Source organism: Gopherus flavomarginatus, chromosome 24 (assembly GCF_025201925.1).
Source record: "Gopherus flavomarginatus isolate rGopFla2 chromosome 24, rGopFla2.mat.asm, whole genome shotgun sequence".
Lineage (NCBI taxonomy): Eukaryota > Metazoa > Chordata > Testudines > Testudinidae > Gopherus > Gopherus flavomarginatus.
This window is the reverse complement of record NC_066640.1, coordinates 16,270,205-16,293,209: the sequence shown is the minus strand read 5'-3', so window position 1 is coordinate 16,293,209 and position 23,005 is coordinate 16,270,205. Positions and strand designations below refer to the sequence as shown.

The window sequence follows — 23,005 nt, the reverse complement described above, 5'->3', positions numbered from 1 at the left end:
ACATTTTAAAATTCTGGCACAGATCATTGGCAAAAATACCTAGCTAGCTACCTGCTGATAGAAACACTGTTAATATACTACTTTATATTTTCCCTTGTAGAGGTCCTACCGGGTCCTCAGGAACAGGTCCTTTTTCATAGGACACTGTAGACTGTCTTTTGACTCTGTTGTAGGTGTTAAATGACACCTGGGTCTCGTTTCCATCCTGGTCTGAAGACTCCACATTTGTCAGCTCAAAGAAGACTCCCTATGAAGAGCAGCTGCATCGCTGTGAGGACGAACGATTTGAGGTGGTTCTGCTGTTCATCTTAGAACTTTGCAACTTGGTCTCCTGTTCATGTGACCAAGAGCCTTGAAATTATTTATAGTTAAGGCTATGTTTATGTCATGGAAGTCACAGAAACCGTGACTTCCAGAGAATTCCATGACATTTTCTTCCCTGGGGCTGGAGCTGTCAGCAGGCAGCCCCACAGTTCTCAACCACTGCTGGTAGCAGGCCCCCAGCAGCTCCTAGCTGATGGGAAGCAGGGACCCCCAGAGCTCCCAGGGAGCGAGGGGACCCCCTGTAGCAGCCCAGCTGTAGCAGACGGCAAGGGGGTCTCCCCACTGCAGCCCAGCTGTGGGGGGTGGTGTTTGTGTTAGAGCCCCCAGCCACTGTGGTGATGGACCCCCTCCCTTCCCATTTTCACAGATACTTTTAGTAAAATCACAGACAAGTCATGGGCTTCTATGAATTTTTGTTTATTGCCCGTGACCTGTCCCTGATTTTTACTAAAAATATCTGTTAACAAAATCTGAGCCTTATTTATAGTCAATAGCCAAATGTTGAACACTTTATTAGAGCCCTGAAAATCCGAGGATATCTGCTTTATATCTGTGAACCATTTTTGTGGATTGTGGATAGATACAAATACAAATTTTATACCTAAAGCCCTGCAAATCTGTTGATATCTCTGGATGTGGATATCCACAGGTCGTTTTTATGGATCGCAGATCAGATGCAGATACAAATTTTGTATCTGAGCAGGGCTCAATTTATTAGTTAACTCTTCTTGCTGTGTCAGTCCCCCTTCTTTCTACTTTAGCTTTAGTGTGGGCTTGCTTTCCCAAGGCTGCTTTTCTCCAAAGTTAACCCTTTCACACTTCTCCCCAGTAGTGGTGATTGCTTTATACTTCTCCAGCCTGGGGGGAGGAGGCACAAACACCATAATGCCACTGTGTGTATCACTGGAGGGAAAGGTTTCAAGAGCTTTACATACTCTCCTTTTCATGCAGGGCTTGGAGGTGCCCTGCTAGTACTCTTGCATGTGCTGTAGCTTTAAATATTGCTTTTGGTGTAGAGGATTTTATTTCTAAGCACAGTTTCTGTAAACCAGATATGTCAACTGCATCATAGCACCCTGCTTTGCCAAAGGCAAATGCAGCACAAAATAGCCCTTAAGGAAATCTGGGGGCCAATTTTACAATTGAAAATACTGTCGGAGTTCTCCTTGTGAGAATCCTCACTGAAGTCCGTGACTCCTAGTCAGTGGACACTGAAATACAGGTACAGATCTGAGCATAGGAGAAGAGAGCAGAGACAGCTGCTGAATCCTTTCTTAGTTGTGGTATCGTTTGTGAACTTTAACAGTTGGATGTTGTTTTGGAAACCAATCTGGCCACAATACGCGTGTTGGAGAGTGTTCAGAAAAAGCTGTCTCGGATGTCTCAAGAGGATCAGGAGAAATTCCGATTGGATGATTGCTTGGGAGGAACGTCGGAAGTGATCCAGCGCAGAGCCATCTACCGTATCTATGGTGATAAAGCACCAGAAATCATTGAAAGTCTTAAGAAAAATCCGGTTACTGCTGTCCCCGTCGTTTTAAAAAGGTAACTTTCTTGGGTTCACCTATCATTTCTATCTAATTAGCTAATGTAGTCTTAGAAAGCTTATTGTTTCAGAAATTACCTATTTTCATCTCGTAGGATTCTAACGCAGGACAGAGGTGAGCAATTAATGGAATATCTTTTAAAAATCACTTCAATATAATAGGTCACAAAGATATTTGATGATTCTCTTAGCCCCATCTGAGAACAGCTTAAACAATACAAATTATGACAGTGCACTGTTGCTCTTGCAGTAACAGTATGTATGTTTCAGTAGAAGATAACCCACCACAAACTTTGTGGTGATTGTTTAATATGGGAATAACTGTAACAAGATCGCTGCCTCTCCTGCCATGAAAATTGTTAAACTGGTTTTTCATTCATTTTATAAGTAAACCAAGCTATTCCTTTAGTTCTGTGGGGCTTCGCCATTGTTTGGTTTCAGCTAGGATTCCTCCTCCGATAGCTTTCTGTATTAATGTAGACATCTAAAAATACATTTTAAAATTAAACTCTTTTCAAATTCTCTCTTTGTAGGAGGCATTATATAAGCATTTTTTATAGTTTAATTGAAAAGCTAAGCAATTGTGTAAAAGGTTTCAGATTCCTTTTGGTATTAACATGTATGTTTTTTAATTCAGTCTATAATACAGTTTCTGTAATGTAATCATTTCTAGTGCATGACAATCAACTGTTTCACTCCCACCCCCAACCCTGTGAATTCTTCACACTTGCATACTGTATTGCTCTGTAATGGAGCCATGAGAGTGGCTCCATTGTTATGGTTATGCTCATCCCTGGCTTGCTGAGAAAAGTTCCTTTCTGCACTAAAACTTCTCTTAGTCCCACTTAGAGGAAGGGAGGATTTTATTTTTTGAAAATGAGGTTAATTGGACATGTCATTTTGAATGAGACTTTGGAATAGTGAGGGTGAGGGGGTATGCCTTTTTTTGAAAGTTCTAATTTTTTTTGTCCAGTCATAACTGAAAAATCTCTTTATGAATCTTCACTGAGAACCAGCGGATTCCATGGGTGTGGTGGTGTTAGAGGTGATCTCTGCATGTGATGCAGCACTATTACAGGTCCAATGACCGTTACATAACTGGTGCTATATAATTTCGCATTTTTAACAAGAGGTTTTTATCGCCATTTTTCTCCAGAGAACCTCTGCTTGCTAGGCATAGGCATCTCATGTTGATTTTTCTCTTTAAAATTACAATTAACATTTCAGCATGCATTTTAAAAAGAGAAAATACGGTATCAAGTGGAGTGCCCCAAGGGTCGGTCCTGGGGCTGGTTTTGTTCACTATCTTCATTAATGATCTGGAGGATGGCGTGAACTGCACCCTGAGCAAGTTTGCAGATGACAATAAGTTGGGGGGAGAGGTAGATACCCTGGTCCATAGGGATAGGATACAGAGGGATCTAGACAAATTAGAGGATTGGGCCGAAAGAAATCTTCTGAGGTTCAGCAAGTACAAGTGCAGAGTCCTGCACTTAGGATGGAAGAATTCCATGCACTGCTACAGACTAGGGACTGTGTGGCTAGGCAGCAGTTCTGCAGAAAAGGACCTGGGGTTACAGTATTTCTGGCTGGTCAGATGGAATCCTTGTATTTAAGACAGAGACAGTTAGGTGGGGATCTCCTAGGACCTGAGAAAATTGTTCCAGAAAAAGGAGGGCAGAGTTAAGGTGTTGGCACCTCTACTGTGGATTGCCTGAGCTTCTGGCACTTAAGATGTTTTTTAAACTACAATATTTTATATTCCCAGCCATAACTATTTACCAAAGTTTTTTTTTTTTTTTTCCTTTTCCCTTGGGAATACTGAAAGTCTTGCTGTGTCTCAGCAGGCTGCTCTTAAAACGTGTGTGTGAATTTCTGTGGTATGGTTTTCAAATTGTCTGTTCTGCATTATGCAGGTTGAAAGCAAAAGAGGAGGAATGGCGGGAAGCCCAGCAGGGCTTCAACAAGATCTGGCGGGAGCAGTATGAGAAGGCGTACTTAAAGTCCCTTGACCACCAGGCTGTCAACTTCAAACAAAATGACACCAAAGCCCTGCGCTCCAAGAGCTTGTTGAATGAGATTGAGAGCGTCTACGATGAGGTGTATATGTTAACAAACAATCGATCCTGTCTGTTTATATTGTTCTGTATTGCGGTAATGCCCAGAAGTGCAGATCAGAATTGGGTCCCTGTTGTGGGAAGAGCTGTACAAACTTAGAGGAAGATACCATCCCTACCCTGAAGAGCTCATAATTTAAGATGACAGGAGTGGGTGAGAAGAATGCTCAAAAATATATATAACTTGTAGATAAAAATGTGAGAGAGAGAGCATATGTAATCCCATAAATATCCCCTTTCCTCCGCTGTCCCCCAGCCTAGCCATTAACACTTGGCTGATTTGTGTGTGTGTGTATTGTGGTGGGAATGGCTCTTGAGAATGGATTGGAAGGATCTTACTTGTTTGTCTCTTGATTACAGCATCAGGAGCAGCATTCAGAGGGGAGAAGTGCCACTACGAACGAGCCTCACCTCATCTTCATCTATGAGGATAAACAGATTCTGGAAGATGCAGCTTCACTCATTAGCTACTATGTGAAACGACAGCCCACTATCCAGAAGGAAGATCAGGCCACCATTCGGCAAATAGTGCATCACTTCGTACCAGAGCTGTTTTTCTCTCAGCTCCCTGACCACAGTATTTCTGAAGAGTCAACTGATGAGGATAGAGAAAACCATCAGGGACAGAACCTGGATGCTCCTGAGCTACGAAAGAAACATGTGCCTGGGCCTCCAAGCAGCCCTCTGGAGGAGAAAGCTGGCTTCTGTGATGCCGCTGTTGCTGAGCCTCACAAAACTCTGGACGATGTTTATAGTCTGTTCTTTGCCAATAATAATTGGTATTTCTTCCTCCGTCTTCACCAGACTCTCTGCTCAAGGCTCTTAAAGATTTATCGTCAGGCTCAGAAGCAGCTTCTAGAGTATCGAACGGAAAAGGAGAGGGAGAAACTCCTCTGTGAGGGAAGGAAAGAAAAGTCCAATGATCCAGCCATGGAACTGAGATTGAAACAACCAAGTAAGCGCATTGTGCAGACTGGGAATTATTTTTCTCTTTGCATTCTGAGTTCCGTATACAGAGACCATTTGCAATGACTGGGACGAGCTGGCACGAATATGAGGAATATAGATGCTGAGACTTCTTCAGTGTCTGAGAACTATGGATTCATAACTAATGTTACCTGCATGTATTAATCAGAATAGTTAGGGGATAACTTACAAGGCAAGGGACACATTTTTGTTCATTTAGACCTCTACAAGCCCATTGGCTGTTGTATGAGATATTCCTTGTCTTCTATATAGGTATTTCTAGAACATGGGAAAATACTGTTATGAATTATCTTGGAGTTTGTTGCTTACATTTAAAATACATACACCTGTGAGAGATGAGTCAGGCACTGCCCCAGTGACCATTTCAGATAGTCACACTGTTCTCCTGGGGTCTTCTGTGTGCTGTCAGTGGCAACTGAAAAGATGTGGTTGGTGCTGCACTTGAAGGGTCTTGCTTGTGTCTAAAAATAGTCTTGGTGCCAAATGTCCTAGATCTAGAGCACAGTTATCTCTTCTGTCCCCTGTCTCGGGGCCACTCTCTGCCTCTTGTGTGCAGTGACTGCTGCTTTCTCCTGCCCAGGTGAGGTGGAGTTGGAGGAATACTACCCAGCATTCTTGGATATGGTGAGAAGTTTGCTGGATGGGAACATTGACCCCACACAGTACGAGGACACTCTGAGGGAGATGTTCACTATCCACGCCTACATCGGCTTCACCATGGACAAGCTGGTGCAGAATATTGTCCGCCAGGTAATTGTCTCTCAAATCATCTCTTAGTGCTTCCAAAGCGCCGTTGGTGGACAGCCCCTCCTTGTCCTATTGATAAACAGGTCTGTCAGTGTGTATGAGAGAGTAAAAGTAAAGAGGAACTTCGCCTTAGAGCAACACTTGGAATGTATCTCCTGGTGAGACGGGCATTCATCTCTCCGTTTCCCTCCCCGTCTCTCCCTAGCTTAAAAACCCTGAGTATCACAGTTTAAAGGAATTGGCATTTGAAAATCTAGGCCTGTGGACTTGCAGCTTCTGTAAGCTTCAGTATTTCCTCTTTGGTTTATATAGTACCATTAGGGTTACAAGGTATCCTGCAAACATAAGAAGCCAAGATTTCTCCTGAGGTGTTTATACAGCTGTTAGTAGGTGGTGGAAAAAAGGCAGAGGAAATAGTCAAAGGAAACAACTATTGGTAAAAACAGGAGAAAATGCAGTTTGTGAGCTGAAATTCCTATGGCCAGTTAACTTACGACTACACATCTCATTGATTTCTCTGCTGGTGACACTTGACTGTCCCCACCAGAGCCATTGGGAAGCTTTGATTACAAGTTTAGTGAGTGTGAATTGTCTAACTCTATTAATAATTGAGCTCTCCATTACCAGGTTAGCAATTAGATGTTTAAACAAATGCTTTGACTTGACTGCCCCTTGCTCCCTCTGTTACATTCATTGCAAAATGGGACGGGGGAGGGCAGAGGTAAGGGAGTAGTGTGGGTTGCACCAGTGTATGTAACACTCTTGCTACAAACTTGCTGGCCCCCTTTTCTCTTGATAATAGCTTCACCATCTTGTGAGTGATGATATCTGCCTGAAGGTTGTAGAGCTCTACTTAAGTGAGAGAAAGCGAGGTGCTGCTGGAGGCAACCTATCCTCCAGGTGTGTCCGGGCAGCCAAGGAGACCAGCTATCAGTGGAAGGCTGAGCGCTGCATGGCAGATGAGAACTGCTTCAAGGTGAGAGCTTGCTTCAGGGGAATTACCCGAAGCAGAGGGGAACCAGACTGGGGTGGTGCAGACAGCAGCAGTCTGGTGCTCTCCTGATAGCCTAGCACCCAAGAGATGAGCCGCATCCTGTCACTTAGGGCCGGGGAGTTTTCCTATCTTTGTATCTCCTAGTCAAGGAGGCTGTGACCAAGCACCCATCAGAGAGTTTGCTCCTATTCAGAAACGCAGGAAGCCTTTGAGTGAATATGTTACTTTTCAGATAGTTCCATTGGGCATGTGGCACTTTGGAGGCAAATAAAAAGTCAAAGCTCTTTCCTGACAGGACAACAGGCAAGGAGAGCTGAAAGGAGAGGGCTTCTGCCCTGTAGCTACAGCATGAATGCTGGCTGCACCCAGACCTAGCTAGGCAAGTCCAAAAGGGTGTGGTGAGTTTCAGTGCTGGGGTTAGAGTTTGGAGGCTTTGTGGACAGTGAATTTCAAGGAAGGATTTGAATGTGGAAGGATGGAGTCTTAAGGCATCTTTGCAGAGGGCCCAGGAGGTTAGTTCCAGAGGGACTGGTGGGGAGGCAGAGGGAAGAGATGGTGCTTATAGTAGCCAGCACAGGTGATAACTAAAGCTTTGGAGCGTGGTTCTAACAATAAAGATCGAATTAAGAGGAAAGTCTTGTAGAAGGACAGTCAGCATTTGGCAACAGTTTGGACAGGCATGGACAAGGGCAAGAGAAGCCTAATATAACATCAGGGTGGTGAGGAGGATAGTGGAGCAACTAGCGGTATTGGAGGGCGAAGGGTTAGGAGGAGGACTGGAAGGAAGGATGGAGCTTTGTTTTGGTGTATTAAGTTTGAGGAGTTACTGTGCTAAGGGTGATGGGGCAGGCAGAGAAGCAGGTTTCACAGAAGGAGGGTGAGTGGGGGAGGGCAGAGCTTGAGAGGTTGAAAGAACATCTGCATAAAGGTGGTATTGAAATCCCCAAGGACACAGTGTAGAGGAACGGAGAAAGTGGTAGCAAGAACAGAGCCTAGTTTTCTGTGTGGTCAAGCATCAGGGTGCCATGTTGTATATTCACCTCTTCTCCAATCTGTCATGTTCAGATTAATTTCTATGAAAATTCAGCACACTGATCTGGGCTCCTGCGCAGCTCTGGAGGCTGCAGGTGACATCCCATGTGTCTCACTTCATTACAGGTAATGTTTCTTCAGAGGAAAGGGCAGGTGATAATGACCATCGAGCTACTAGACACAGAAGAAACCCAAACAGAAGACCCTGTGGAGGTTCAGGTAATTACGTTGCAATGACTATGGAGTCACCTCTGTGCCACTGACAAAGGAGGCTGCCAGGAATATTCCCTTATTTCACTCCCAAGTGTGGGACAGGCTTTCCCAGGACATTGAGTGTACTTGAGGTAGAGCATGTGGAGGACTGTCTCCCCTTGATATAGAGGATGCTGATACAGAAGTGGATTTAAACGCAAATGGGCTCAGGGGTGGTTGGGTTAGGTACAGGCAGCTTTAAAAGCAGCCTGGAAATACACTATTAGGGCAACTGAGTTTATTCTGACTGGGGAGATATGACTTTGAAACGGTCTTTCTTGTATAGCACTTGGCTAACTACATGGAACAGTACGTTGGGGTGGAGGGCGTCCCAAACAACCAGAGCGATGGCTTCTTACTGAAACCGGTCTTTCTGCAAAGGTGAGCTCTCCCCTTTCCCTGGTGTCTTGCCCACAACAGCTGGTTCTGCTGCAGTCCTGTGTGTTGAGATTATTTTGGTTCGATTCCTGTGTGGAAGAGTCTCTTCAAATTTTATTTCTCTTGCACTTTCCATCCCTAGCAGCTCAAAACCAATATACTGTACACACCGTTCCAGAGAAATACAGGCACTCTGGGGTGCAGGTTTGCAGCCAGTGTGTGGCGCTCTGCACAAGGGCATTGAAGGCAGCACTCAGGTTTTCACAGAATACAGAGTGTACAATAAGGAGAAGAGAGTAGGACTGTCTTCTAAGCAGTCCCTCTTTTGGGGGGAAATTTAAGGCCTAATCCCTTCTGCACTTCGTCACAAAAGTGTGCCAACCTTGGGGGTAACGGGATGGTCTGGAAGCAAAGTTCCTGGGAAGAGCCAGGCATAGGAATGTGAATTTCGTGCTCTGATCTTTGGTGACTAGGCGGGTGGAAGTTGAATAGCCAGGGATTTTAAATTACTTCATAATACTTGGTTTTGTCCTAGGAACCTTAAAAAATTCCGCAAGTGGCAATGCAAGCAAGTGAGAGCTCTGCGGAGTGAAGTGAAGAGTTCCTGGAAGAGGCTGATTGGGGTGGAGAGTGCATGCAACATGGACTGCAGGTTCAGGCTCAACACCCACAAAATGATGTTCATCATGAACTCTGAGGATTACATGTACAGGCGGGGCACTCTCTCCCGAGCCAAGCAGGTGCATGTCCTGTTATTCTCTCAACAGCTCAGGCACTGGCAGAGATGGGGAACTTGAGCTGCGAGACCTGCAGTGACAGGAATCTCATGGCTGAATTCCTACAGGCTGCTCCCTGGAGTCACATCTCCACATTGGCTGAAATAGCAAAGGAACTGGTAAATGCTGTATACCTTAGTTTACTGGCCATAGCTTTACTGTGCAAGCTGTACAGGAGGATAGTTCCATTTAAGAAGCAGAGGCCTCTAGAGGCAGGTATAAGGGATATGTGCTCCTCTGGTTGTTTTATATCTCAGGTATCCAGAGAGCTGAAGATTTAACCTTCTCCCCTACGAGCCTTTCAGTGACCTTTACTGTCCTTGTCTCAGGTGCAGCCCATGGTTCTGCTAAAGCACCACCAACAGTTTGAAGAGTGGCACAGCAGGTGGCTAGAAGAGAATGTTACAGTGGAGGCAGCAGAACTGGTTCAAGACTGGCTAATGGGCGATGAGGATGAGGACATGGTCCCGTGCAAAACAACTTGTGAGACGGTGAATGTCCATGGGATCCCCGTGAATAGATACAGAGTCCAGTACAGTCGCCGTCCAGCCTCACCATGAGCAGAAACTCATCCACGTGACCATGCCAAGCAGGAGCTTTGCCGGCAAAACACTTTTACTCTCTGAGAATAGTGGTGGGAATGCAATGTATGTATTAATGATATTTATCCAAACAGCATTTTACTTTGGGGTATGATGTATTTTCCATATGGCATAGAATTGTCTCCTCGCAGTGTAATCCTCCAGGCTATGTCATCGTGAAGAGAGCTAAAGCCATTCCTGGAAGAGGGCTCTTAGCATTGCCACTCTGTACAGTAGTTTTCTAGCTTCAGGCCTCCCACAAGTCAGCTGGTGTGGGAAAGGCTGAGCAAGATGGGCTGGCTACTTGGGGGGGTGCCAAGTGCTCAGCTCCAGAAGAGCTGCCAATGGCTACTGCATTGGAGGAACAGGGCAAGCTGGCCTGGCTGCTTGCAGGGTGGCTGAGGGGGCTGCATGCTCTAGCGAGTGTAGAGCATGATGGGTGCTAGAGCTGACACTGGCAGCTGCTTCCTCTTTTTTAAGTGTTTAATGTTTTATGTCCCTCTGCATTTCATGCCATGTCTCAGTCTGCAGAACTTCTTAATATAACCCCTCAGGGCCAGTGGGCCCAGAGCACTGGGCACAGATCACTGGCTTTGCCATGGGTGCTGGTACTCAATTGCATTATCTGTTCATACGAATGAAGCTATGAATGCCACAAGCATTACTGCGGCTGTGATGAGAAAATGCCAAATCTTGAGACATCAAGGGAAATGAGCCCCTCGAATTTTAAAACAGCTAGATTGGCTAAGGGTTTCAGAGCAGGTGCTAATCAGAAATGGCTCCATGGGCTGCGTTGCTGAGCAAGTGAGCCTGGGCACATTCTCTGCCTCCGCAGATAATTCTGTATTGGATCCGTCAATCTTTATAAAACTGTGTCACGCTGCAATATCCTGCCTTCTCATTTCAGGAACTGCTTGAAGCTGGAATAAAATCCATGAGGAGGTCTGGGTTTTTTGTTTGTGTTTTGCATGCTGATTGACAGCCTCTGGAGACTGTATGTTGCAGACACATATCTGAGTACTGCTGGGATAATAACGCTTACAAAGTGGATCAGTAGATGGAGCTCTTAAAGCATGTTTGCATTGGCGTGGAGGGTTTCCTAGATACCACTCTTTTTTGCTGATGTCTGTACAGATGCTCTCTTTTGCAGTGACACACAGAAATGTGTATTCAGAGGATTCTGTCCAGGCATAAGCAGTGTAGACAAGCTATTCCATTGACACTTTCTGTACCTCCTCCTGAACTCTGCCAAAAAACAAAACAAACAAAAAAAAACCACCTCACCCACCATGCTCCGCACCAAACAGAACTCAGCATTTGTCTTCTGACTTAAACCAAACAAAAGGACCAGAAAGTTCAAAGTCAAGGCAGCCCTGCAACCCCATCCTCACTTCACTTGTGTATTGCAGGAGCCTGGGAATAGCACATAATCCTGTGTAAAATACATGGTATCATGAGGCAAATCTAGCGTCTTTTTGGCCCCGACTCCAAGGTCTCCTGGCCTTTGGGGGAATTGGATCCCCTGATGTGTTTTTGTTTCTGTGGTTTGGTTTTTATGGTAATAATTTCTGCTGGACCCAAGTAGTAGCCTATGGGAATCGTGCTGTGTTTACCCCACTGTACTGCATTTGGTTTTGCAGTTGTCTCACTTGACAGCAGGAGAAATGGTCCATTTATGCACATTTGACCTAAAACTGTACCAGTTGTTTCTTTTTTGCAAGATAATCTTTGTGAGTGGGAGGCAGCAAGGCTGACCGTTTGGCTTTTGTGGCCACATGCACATCCATTGCCAGCTGTGCGCTTTGTACCATGAAACCAGATTCTCATTATTCAGGGCTCAACTGATGCCAGTGGCGGAAATGATATGAAGTTTTTTTCAAAGCCCTTGGCTTGTTTTAGGTAAGGGCTGGAGCTCTGTGAGAGGTTAGGATAGATCTGACTAGTGCAACATCCCCTTTTGCCTCTACGCAGCTCTACAAATGCACCTCAATCCTGTTCAACACTCTGCTATCCCAAGCAGAGATGACCAACTGTGCCAAATTTTGTTATGGTTTTGTGATACAGACAAATGTTTACTAGAAAGTAGCTTGCAACTTGTGGCTTAAAATGCAATTGATTCTAAGTCTCCCAGGGTGCATAAGGCTAATACACGCATGGACCCTGGTCAGTCTCCCCAACATTTTTAAGTGTACTTCAGGTATTTTTAAGCATCCTTATTTTGTAAACCTTAATTTATAATCTGAATGGATTAAGTGAGACTTTCATCCTTTACAGCACTATTGTCTCAAATGTGATAGTGGCAAATGATGTGAATGAAACAAGTGGGTGGTGCCAATGTGTTTGAGAGCAGCCTGCTAACCTTTGAGATTTCAGCATTTGAATGCTGTCTGTCTTCTAGCATGAAAATGATTAAAGAAAGTTTGTTCTTCCTTTTAATTTTTTTTTTTGAAGGATCTTTGCTTTGGGGCTTGTAATTGCTTTGCCAGCTCTTTGAATGTAGTTTTTTTATATTTATTTGCACATTCAAGTAAAATAAAATATTGATTTTAAAAGTCAGCAGCTCTCACTGAGTTCTCTGTTTTAAGTGAATTTAGAGTGGGTGACAGCCCTGGAGACTGAAGACTCATTTCTAACTATAGAACAGCCTGATAACAGGCTATACAGATGTCTGTAAAGGCAGGAGCAGGACAGCCAGTGCCACCTTGTTATCTGGATATCTGTTTGCTATCGCCTGCACCAAGACTTCCAGTGCACTTAATAGGGCTGATAGGGTGTCCTCAAAAAGGAAACAACTTGTGGCCATTAGTATCTTGGGCTGGTTTTGAGTGACTAGACTAGAGGCTCTCGCTGCTACTCCATTACCAGTGCCAACTGTTCTACTTATCTGACCTATAAAAACACTGCTTTTCTGGATCTGACTAGCTTGTTGTATGTAGGGGCTGGTGCCTAGAGTATTTGACTTTCCTTGGTCTACCTCAAAGGTTTAGACAGTGCCATGGTTTCTGGGTTTCATTTTCAAGTGCCAGTGAAAAGTGGAGACATTTTTTGGCTTTAAATACTCTGGCCAAAATGTGCCCTTCACAGAGAGCTGGGGGCATTCGACCCATCTAAAAATCAGGCCACTTCTTTAAGTATAAGAGATGATTTAGGTGCCTAACTTTAAATCATCCAAGCCTGAAAATCTTAGCCATTGTCTGCATGAATGAAACATCACTGTGAAAAAGGCTAATGCAATCCTAGAATGCAGCAGGCAAGGTATTTCCAGTAGAGATATAGAAGTGTTATTACCATTGATACAAGACCCCTCATCTGGAATACTGTCCAATGCTGATCTCCCATGTTTAAGAAAGATCAATTCAAACTGGAGCCAGGTGCAGCGAAGGGCGACTAGGATGATCAGAGGAATGAAGAACCTGCCTTATGAGAGGAGACTTAAGGAGCTACCTTGTTTAGCCTAACAAAACAAAGGCTGCAGGGAGATATAATCGCTTCTATAAATACATCAGTGGGATAAACACGGGGGAAGATATTTCAGTTAAGGGCCAACATTGGGACAAGAACAAATGGATATAAATGACCCAACAAATTTAGGCTTTACAGGCAAAAAACCGAACTTGGGAGAGCTGGGGAGGACTTTAGGTGAGGGACAGGATCTTTAAGCCTGTAACCTGAGCCAGGTAGGGGGGAAGGGGTTAGCACCTTGGCCCGGGAAGCTGGACAAAGAAATTGGCCGGCTGGAGGAGGGGCAGGTCAGTTTCGGTTTTGGGCTGGGTGAGGGGAATTCAGTGGATCCTGTGCTGGGATCCAAGCGCCCTGAACCCCAAGGACACGATTAGGGGGGTCCTGGTTGGGCCTCCAGGCTCTGCTGTAACCTGCAATCCTGTTGTCCAATAAACCTTGTTTTACTGGCTGGCTAAAAGTCACTGTGGGTCCCAGGAAGAGGGGTGCAGGGCCGGACTCCCCCACACTCCGTGACAGAAGGTATTTCAGTTAAGGGCCAACATTTGGACAAGAACAAATGGATATAAATGACCAACAAATTTAGGCTTTACAGGCAAAAAACCGAACTTGTTTCAAGACTGAGCTTAATACATTTATGGAGAAGGTAGTATTATAAGGTTGCAATGGCTCATCTGTGACTGCAATTAGCAAATATCCCCAATGGCAGGAGATGGGACACTGTAGTAACTCAGAGACCCCTCCCCCCCAACCTTCTCCAGAGAATTTTTTCCCTGGTAACTGCTGGTGGGTCTCAGGATCTAGCTGATCACCATATCCGGGGCGGGGAAGGAATTTTTCCCCAGATTAGAGTGGCAGAGACCCTGGGTGGGAAGTTACCTTCCTCTACAGCCTGGGGCACAGGTCATTTAGGGATTTGAGCTAGAGTGAATGGTGGCTTCTCTGTAACTTGAAGTCTTTAAGATTTGAGGACTTCAGTAGCTCAGCCAGAGGTTACTATTACAGGAGTAGGTTGGCGAGATTCTGTGGCAGCAGATCTGACTAGATCATGATGGTCCCTTCTGGCCTTAAAGGCTGAGTGTATGAATCACAAAACAAGTGTCCTTCAGCCTGTCTGGCTATCTGTAATACCTTGTGCCTCACTTTCATAATGGTTTTTCTCTTCAGATTACCATCACAAGATAGAGAAGTACTATTGGCTTCATTTTACAGACAGAAACTGAAACTCAGGGATTAGTGATTTGACCAGTGCCACCCAGGGAGTCTGTGGCAGAGCAGAGAATTGAACCCAGGTCTACTGAATCCTTGGGTGGTACATTATGACTGGATCGTTCTTCCTGGTCAGACGTGGCCATTACCACAGATCTGGTATTGAAGGAACAGACTAGAACTATTGTCCCCTCTTTTGCTGTGTATTATAATAGTTATATTCTCTATTATTTCCTCCTCTGAGCACTTACCTATTAGACTAAAATGCTGCAAGTATAAATGTCACTTGGTTGCAGCACTGCTACAAGCTGGATCCTCTAGTATCTCTCAGATCCTAAAAGAGACATTATATACTGTGTTTTGTTTAGGTGCTAAATGCAATTAAAGTATTTTTCAGTCCAGGTCCAGTCTGCTTGAAGCTCATCTCTCTAGTCCAGTATCTGGGAGCTTTAATCTTACTCTTCTGCAGCTCCTGCTCTGTAAAATGAGATGTGGTTCGCCGTCCTGGAACCTGCCTGCTAGCCATTTTGTTTTCTATTGTAGTCTGCCACGGCTCTGTTAGACCTAAGCAAAGATGGCCTGAGATGGAGAAAGCAAAGAGCCCATGAGGTGGCACAATCACTCTATGAAAAGGCAGCTTTTTAAAGGAAAGTGGTTAAAAAAAAAATTCTGCAGAACTCACTGCACAAACTACTGTTTGTTTCCAGCAGCACCCACGTGGTGCTAGGTGCTGCACAAACATGATCCGATCCTGGCTCCCTAAGAGCTTACATGCTAAATTAACCACTGAAGCTAAATAAGAGGCATTCAATAAAGTTACTTCAGTTCACAAGTCTTTGGAACATGTGCTTAAATTTATTGCAATAAACTGCAATCATGAAAATAGCCTGTCACCTTTGGCCTTCCCAAATTCCTGCATAATAACAGAGGTAACTATCTTCCCAGTGAGCTCTAGCTAACAAAAGAATTAATGCATATTTTTGTAAAGGAAGCTGCAGTGATGTGACCCAGTCTGATAGGAGTTTCCTTTACATCATTGTCAATACTTCAGTTGTCATAACAAAATGGAACTGTCCTTTTTTGTTCAGTGTATGATTTGCTCACAAGGAAACAAGCTGTTTTTCTGTTTCTCCTACAGATAATCCTCTGATGCATAAACTGCATGGGATAATTTGACAAAAAAAAATACAGGGTTGGTGCCTGTGAGGACACAATACACTTTATACAAAGGCCTCCTCTCAGAAATCTTGGCCATCTTACAAAGAAAATGTCCCCCAGGCTACAAGGGAGGGAATAGGAGCTCTGAATGGACAGCCAGGTCCTGACATCATCTAGCGCAGTCTGAGCTCAGACAGAAATCTCATCAAGTGAGCAACTTTAATGGCAAAGAACAAAATTTGTTTAACAATATTTTTCTTGATAGTTGGATGAAATAGGCGTGAATTATTTTCTAAATCAAACAAATGGGAAACACTAAAGGGAGTAGCTGGACTCTGTTTAATAATTTGCTTTTTATTTTACATGTTCCTGTACTATATTCTGCAAATTCCTTGCAGAGAGCATGAGCCTGTGAGCAAGCAGCAATGACCTAGGAACTCCTCCTCCCACGGACAGTAAAATGGGATTATTCCTTCACACGCAGTAGTCAACTCCAGTGCAATTAAGACTTTGTCTTGACTCAGGCAGCCATTCCACCTTGCACTTACGTAAGTTACAGCTTGGTCTGCAATCACAACCTATGCAAATTGTAATCGAACCCCAAATGGCAGCTGCTTTGCACAGTCAAGGCTGCTAAGAAACCCACATCATCTGTAAGTGTCTGTGTCAGGGAGGGAATGCCCCATCCCAAAAGCCTTGTGCCTACAGACAGGAAATTGATTTGCATGACTATTCTGGAATAACTCATCTCCTTTAGCTGGACACTGTGCTGGAATAATTACTCTGCTTTGCAACCAGAGTAATTATTTGACAATAAAATCACTTATTTTAGAATAGAGTCCAACCAGGAATTATTCCCCCACATAGACAAGCCCAAAGTTTGTGAGCTCCCATCCAAGCTAAAGGGCATTAGCAATGAACAAGGGCTTTACTCTTTCTGAACATTTGTATTAGGGAAGTGGGTAGAGGTCAAGGTCCTGTATGCTCAATAAAGGTGATAAATGGCAGTCTCTGCCCCCAAAGAGCTACTTCTAAAAGCCAGAGCCTACTGGGTGTTATTGTGCCTTGGCTTCTTGAGTGTTAGCTCTTTAGGTAACATAATAGGATGTGCCCAGTCAAGGAGCAGTGAATACTGAGGTTGCTTCAGTTTTCATGAGGTGAGGGTCACACAAATTATTGGGGGTCTGTGGCCTCTATATTTACCACATTCCTCTTCCCACCTCCTTTAAATACATCCGTCTGAACACCCTACCTGCCTGGCACCTGGATGGGGTCCTCAGTTCAAACGGAGTGAGATCACGAATGGTCAGTTTACATGTCTAATCCTGTTGCCATATCAACAGTTACAAGAAGCAAATTCTATAAAGGAAATGCCAGTTGAACAGCAATAACTCAGCAGTGGCCTGCATCCTGGAGCTGCTTCCTGGGGAGGGCTATGTTGGGAGTGTCATTCTATGGCCTCTCGTTCTTACTTATAGGAGCCTGGATTCTACCTGGGAAGCAGAGACTTTGAAAAAGATTTGGTGGTCATGGTAGATAATCATCTGAACATGAGTTTACAGCACCACTGTAAAGGGCTAATGCAACTATGGGACGAGTAGACAGGGGAGTCTCAAGTAGGAGCAAAGAGGTTATTTGGTTTTGGTATTTGGTGCTGCAGCTGCTGCCGCAATATTGTGTCCCGTTCTGCTGCCCCCAATTCAAGGATGTTGATTCATTGGAGAGGGTTCAGAGATGAGCCATGAGAATGATTGAGCATGTTCTTTAATCTATTTAGCTTCAAAGAGATTAAGGGGTGACTTGATTACAGTCTATAAGTACCTAGCTGGGGAACAGCAATTTCATAATTGGCTCTTCAATCTAGCAGAGAAAGGCATAACATGATCTAAGGGCTAGAAGTTGAAACTAGACAAATTCAGACTGGAAATAATGCATACATTTAAAAATGGTAATTAATTACTAGAACAACCTGCCAAGGGTTGTGATGGATTATACAGCATTGACATTGTTAAAAAATCAAGACTGGATGTTTTTCTGAACAATTGGCTCTAGGAATTATTTTGGGGCTTTATGGCCTGTGTTATATAGGTGCTCAGACTAGAGCACAATAGTTCCTTCTGGCCTTCGAAGCTATTGAATACTGGGGAAAAAATCCAGCAAATCAGAGCTATTTATAGTGAAGACAAATGGCTGGCTGGCAGGTTTGGATCAGAATAGGGACCATGGCCCTAGGGTGATGCATGCTTTAGAATCAGTTATTAGTTACTCTGTGCTGGTGCTGTGCAGGGCACTTTACCCTGCAGAGAATGACTGAATCCTAGTCCCAAGGCACTTACAATCAATAGGCAGCTGCACGCAGGAGGAACCAACACCACGGGCTGGGGATTGGGTATGGGATGGTGGAGGGTCTCTGGGGAAAGACCACAGAGTCACAGCCTAAGCCAGGGGGTTGCAGCCTTTTTCCATTTGCAGATGTCCTAATTACTTAGAATGGAGGTGCAGACCTCTTTGGAAATCTCAGACATAGTCTGCGGACTGCTGGGGTTCCGCAGATCACAGGCTGTAAATCACTGGCCTAAGCAGTCAAAGAGGCTAACACAAAGTAGTACACAGGGAACGTTTTACATGTCCAAGAACACCTTCTCCATAAGGCTCCTTGCAAAAGTGAAATTGAAGCAGGGACTTAGAGATGTGCCATGGGGGGTAGAGAGTTATAGTGTTGTAGGCGGTGAGGGGAGGAAAGACCATGAAACTCATGGGGGCTTATAAGGAAAGGGTATGGAGTGAGATCCCAATGAGTAGCTGGGGTAACAGAAGGGGATGAGAGGAGGCTGGAAGGTCGTGGAGGGCCCTGAAGATGAGAAAGAAAAGCTGGAATCCGATGTGTGAAGTGACTGGGAACTGCGGGAGGGAGGTTAAAGAGCAGTGAAGGTGTCTGTAGCTGATGACCAATGCCACATGAGTGGCGGGTCAGATGAGAGTGTCAGTGAGGCTGCAAGTCATCTCTCTAGCTGGGTGGAGGCACCATGGGAGGCTTATGGTTAAAAGAGCCATAATTTCTATTTATAACGGTCAGCAGTGGCTTCCTGTGCCTTGTGGTTCCAAGCTGGATGTGACTGACATTCAGCGGCTGGGGAAGGCAGGGCCAGAGCCGCATTCATGGAAAATGTGACGTTATGCTGATGCTAGTGGAAATAATCCACACGTTTGTCTGCAAAGCCATGGAGCTGCCCCTGGTATCTAGACTACAACCATCATCTAAGGTTAGGGCAGGTGCCCAGCTGAACTGAGGTTTCTACCTTGATATCTAATGGTTTCAAAATGACATTCCCTAGAGACATGAAATGGGGATCTTGGGATGAGAAATAACCTTTTGGCTTCTCTTTCCTGCATTAAATCTGCCACACCCTTGAAAATCTGAGTCTGGGATAGCTCCTTCGTAATTTTCTTCAATAGCTCTACAGTCCCTGGCCGGCTCTCCCCATGTATCCCCACAGGCTGGGATCTCTGGGGCAACAGTATTCTTTGTACCTGTAGACAATCAATTGCACAATGAATTGCCTTAAAATCAGCTTTGTCCCCCCACAGGCAGGGATCACACGACTGTCACAGCTTATTAGCATCTCTTGGAAACCTCTGTCACTAAAATGTTCAAACAATCTGTTCTGCATCTAAACAATCAGTAACAATCCCACAGCATCTGCAAAGTAAAGGATACAGCAATAAGTAACCTCTCCCTGCTCCACCCCAGAGACCTGACCATAGAAAGCAGGGCTGTGAGTTGCACACTATCTGAACTGATTATGTCTAATTGTTTGCATACAGAGCGTGAAAAGGATCCTGGTTGAGGCATGGAAAATATGTGGTCGCATGAGTCATTCTGTAATGTTCATAAATCCTGGGAGAATCGCAAAAGCAAAACATCTAACATTGCATCTTCCCTGCCCAGTGGAACGCCACCTCTGGACACGCTCAGCCCAAGGATGTGGGAATATGGCAAAAGCAAAGGAAATAGGATAAATTTCTCCTTGAACTAGAGGAATCTCATCAAACAGCAGCCAGGCTCGGATTTGCAACCTTCACAGAAGAGGCCATTCATAAGTGAACCAGAAAGAAATGAGCCATCAGTGATATTGCCAAACCAAATTCACGGTTCCTGCTGCAAGGACTGCAGCTCCTGTGCTTAGGTCATTGCTGAGACAGCAGGCAACAGCATCGTGGTGGGCAAGAGCCTCCAACCATCACTGCTGCCCCTAAGACAGTGTCACCTAACGTTGAGCTGTCCTCCTGCTTCACTGTCGTCCATGTCTCACTGGAGGGTAAAGCAGTCTGGGCAGGACTTTTACCATTTTTTTTGCAGCACTTAGGACATGGTCTGCATTTATCTGAAAGATGTGGGATGGGTTGGGGACTCCCCCATAGATGTGGGGTAAGAACTTGGCAGAGCAGAGAGGGGTCTTAAAGTATTGAACAGTGAAAAGCGCTCAAGGCCTAAGTAGCAGAGGAGGGTCAGGGCTTGGGGAATAGCTGGTGGGAAATGACAGCATCACATGCTCTGGCAGGTCCCCAAAGGCCCTTTATGCAGCTGTAAATGGTTGTAAAATGGGTCACCCTCATAGCATTTTTATCATATAGATAGTAATAGTCTTTTGTTCCTCCAGACCAGGGGTAAGCACCCTGGTGGGCCGGGCCAGTTTGTTTACCTGCTGCGTCGGCAGGTTCAGCCGATCGTGGCTCCCACTGGCCAGGGTTCGCCGTCCCAGGCCAATGGGGGCAGCAGGAAAAACCGCGGGCTGAAGGATGTACTGGCCGCTGCTTCCTGCCGCCCCCATTGGCCTGGGATAGCAAACCGCGGCCACTGGGAGCCATGATTGGCCGAACCTGCTGACGTGGCAGGCAAACAAACTGGCCCATCCTGTCAGGGTGCTTACCCTGGCGAGCCGCGTGCCAGAGGTAGGGTGACGAGGTGTCCTGGTTTTGGTTTTATAGGGATAGTCCCAATTTTTGGGTCTTTTTCTTATATAGGCTCCTATTACCCCCTCACTGCATCCCGATTTTTCACACTTGATGTCTGGTCACTAAAGGTTGCCGACCGCTGCTCCAGACCATTAATTAGCAGGGAAGAGCTCTCAGGCCTCCCTGCAGGTTTACTGAGTAACGGGGCTTTGGAAGCACAACTCCTTCCTAGGGGAGAGTCACTGACATTCAGCTTTATCTCGCCAGTTAGAGAGTCATCCTGTGTGTCCTTGTCAGACAGACACCATTTCCTCTTTGGTGGGGCTGTGCTCAGCATTACTGATAATTATCAGCAGAAGCCTCCATCAAACTCTGAGATCATATTGCGGCTGTTTATATTTTGCAGCACTTTGGGCTCGAGCTGACGTACTCAAATGAAAATAGCTCACTGGGTTCACACACAGATTTTCAATAACTTGCTTCAGTGAACTCAGGAAAGGGGCCAGGGAGACTAGTGGCTGGCTAGCTCAGCTGGTTAGAGCATGGTGCTAATAACACCAAGGTCAGGGGTTCAAGCATTATGCTGGCCCTGCTGTGTGCCAGATGGAGAGGGTGGCTTCTGCTCATTGTGGGAGAGATAAGTCAGTGGTTTGAGCATTGGCTTGCTAAGCCCAGACTTATGAGCTCAATCCTTGAGGGGGCCATTTAGGGATCTGGGGCAAAAATCTGTCTGGGGATTGGTCCTGCTTTGAGCAGAGGTTTGGACTAGATGACCACCTGAGGTCCCTTCTAACCCTGATCATCTATGATTCTATCCCTTCTTTAACCCAGAGCAGGTACAGACCTGACAAACAGGAGGGCCAACTAACCAGCTCGTCTCAAGTAGAAGATGCTGAAAACTATCAACTGCCCTGAAATGAGGCTGCAGCCTCAATAAAACTCAAGGTGGCCACTCAGCCTGGGCTGGTTTGTGAGCAGGGTGAGGCCCTGCCTCTTGGGACAACTACTGCTCTGCAGCCCTCATGCATTTCAAAATGTTACCTGCAGCTGAAGCAGGGCCCTGTGTGTGCTGGATGCCACTTAGCCACCAGGAAAGGTCATGAATCCAGAGGAGACAAGGCCCAGTGGCTAGTGTGCCATGAATGTAAACTTCTTTCTTCAGGCCTAGGAGTAAAGAGGGGAGGTTCAGGCAGGTGCCAAGGGCTGTTGAGATATCTGATCCGGTTTATATTCTGAACTGACTCTGAGGTGGCCATACTTGTCACTTCCAGGAATATTCTGGAGCAGGCCCAAATTAGAGTAGAGTAATTTGAACCAGGATTTAGCCTTGACAATGAGAGAGGGCCCTGCAGTACTAAGAGCTGGAAATCTCCAGCCATGAGTCTGTCTGTATCCTTTTGCTGACATCAGAAATGACTCTGTGCTTAGACTACACAGCACAATGAGACAGACCATTGGACACAGACATGGGCTGTGATCCAAGAACCCCTTAATGCCATCTGGCAAGGCAGTTACAGGAATCTGATGAGCCTGGTGTGTACATTCTAGTTTACCAAAGAATGTCATGTGAGGTCTCAAACGAAAGGGGAAGGATCACATTGGTTAGTAATTTCATTGTAAAAGATATAAATACATCCAACATAAGAAGTTATGTATATATACTAAAAATATGCATCAAGGTATCAGCCACCAGCCAAAGTATAAAACATATTTCTGTCACACAAGAGATGTTTATGCATCTGTCTCTTTGATAGAATGTAAGTTAAGCACTGTAAACTAACACAATGAATGCCTATTTATGTATCAAATCAACAAAGAGATGTGACGTCAACAGGGAGGCAGCACACAGGAAAAAACAAGCCAAGTGTAGTTATCCTGGCTGTGTGCAAAGACAATGAACTTTGGGGAGGAATATGTAGAAGGCAAAGAAGAGGCCCTCCTCTCATCCTACAGGTAGGAGGTAAACAGACAGCACAATTACATTAATGGAAATGGGATCTCAGCCAACCCAGACGAAAACTTTGGGTGAGATAAAACTTCTTTAGACAAGAGATTAACCTGTTTCTTAGGTTTAGTCTCTAGAAAATGTTATGATTTTATTTTAAATGTAACCATTTGTTTCCAATATCCTTAGTCTCTATAACCTGAATCTCTTGACTTTGATAATAAACATTCTTGTTTTCACAGTAAATATAGCTTCATGCTGCAATGTTAACCAAAGTGCTGGTACAGAGCTGAGTTTTACAAGTTGGTGTGTACTGTTCCTTTAGAAACAGCAGAACTGGTATCTCTGTAGTGTTCAGTGGATAAGGGGCTAGACAAAGGGCAGACCCATTGTTAACCTGCAAGGCAAAGTAAGGGCTGGCATAGTCTAGGAGTGTGTGCTTGAGTGGCTAACAGACAGGTGGTGTTAAGGAACTGACATCCAGCTAAGCACAAGCTGGTGGAAGGGGGTAACAATGTGACTCTCAGTCTTGGGAACCCAAGAA

General features: G+C 45.0%; 1 protein-coding gene across 4 annotated transcripts in view; it reads left to right on the top strand.

Annotated features, from left to right (window-relative positions):
- SIN3B (SIN3 transcription regulator family member B) overlaps window positions 1–16,107 on the top strand; it is a 33,576-nt gene extending 17,469 nt beyond the window's left edge. For 2 of the 4 annotated variants that reach the window (XM_050934001.1, XM_050934003.1), the window contains exons 10-19: window positions 174–290; window positions 1,631–1,869; window positions 3,787–3,970; window positions 4,348–4,942; window positions 5,555–5,724; window positions 6,524–6,697; window positions 7,874–7,966; window positions 8,286–8,380; window positions 8,913–9,117; window positions 9,483–12,290. In XM_050934001.1, coding sequence (XP_050789958.1) covers window positions 174–290; window positions 1,631–1,869; window positions 3,787–3,970; window positions 4,348–4,942; window positions 5,555–5,724; window positions 6,524–6,697; window positions 7,874–7,966; window positions 8,286–8,380; window positions 8,913–9,117; window positions 9,483–9,713 — 2,103 coding nt within the window. In that variant the 3' untranslated portion in view covers window positions 9,714–12,290. Of the gene's footprint in view, window positions 1–173; window positions 291–1,630; window positions 1,870–3,786; window positions 3,971–4,347; window positions 4,943–5,554; window positions 5,725–6,523; window positions 6,698–7,873; window positions 7,967–8,285; window positions 8,381–8,912; window positions 9,118–9,482; window positions 12,291–15,958 lie in introns of those variants that run through there. The other 2 variants (XR_007771380.1, XR_007771379.1) reach the window with 2 other exon arrangements.
- Window positions 16,108–23,005: the final 6,898 nt, after the last annotated feature.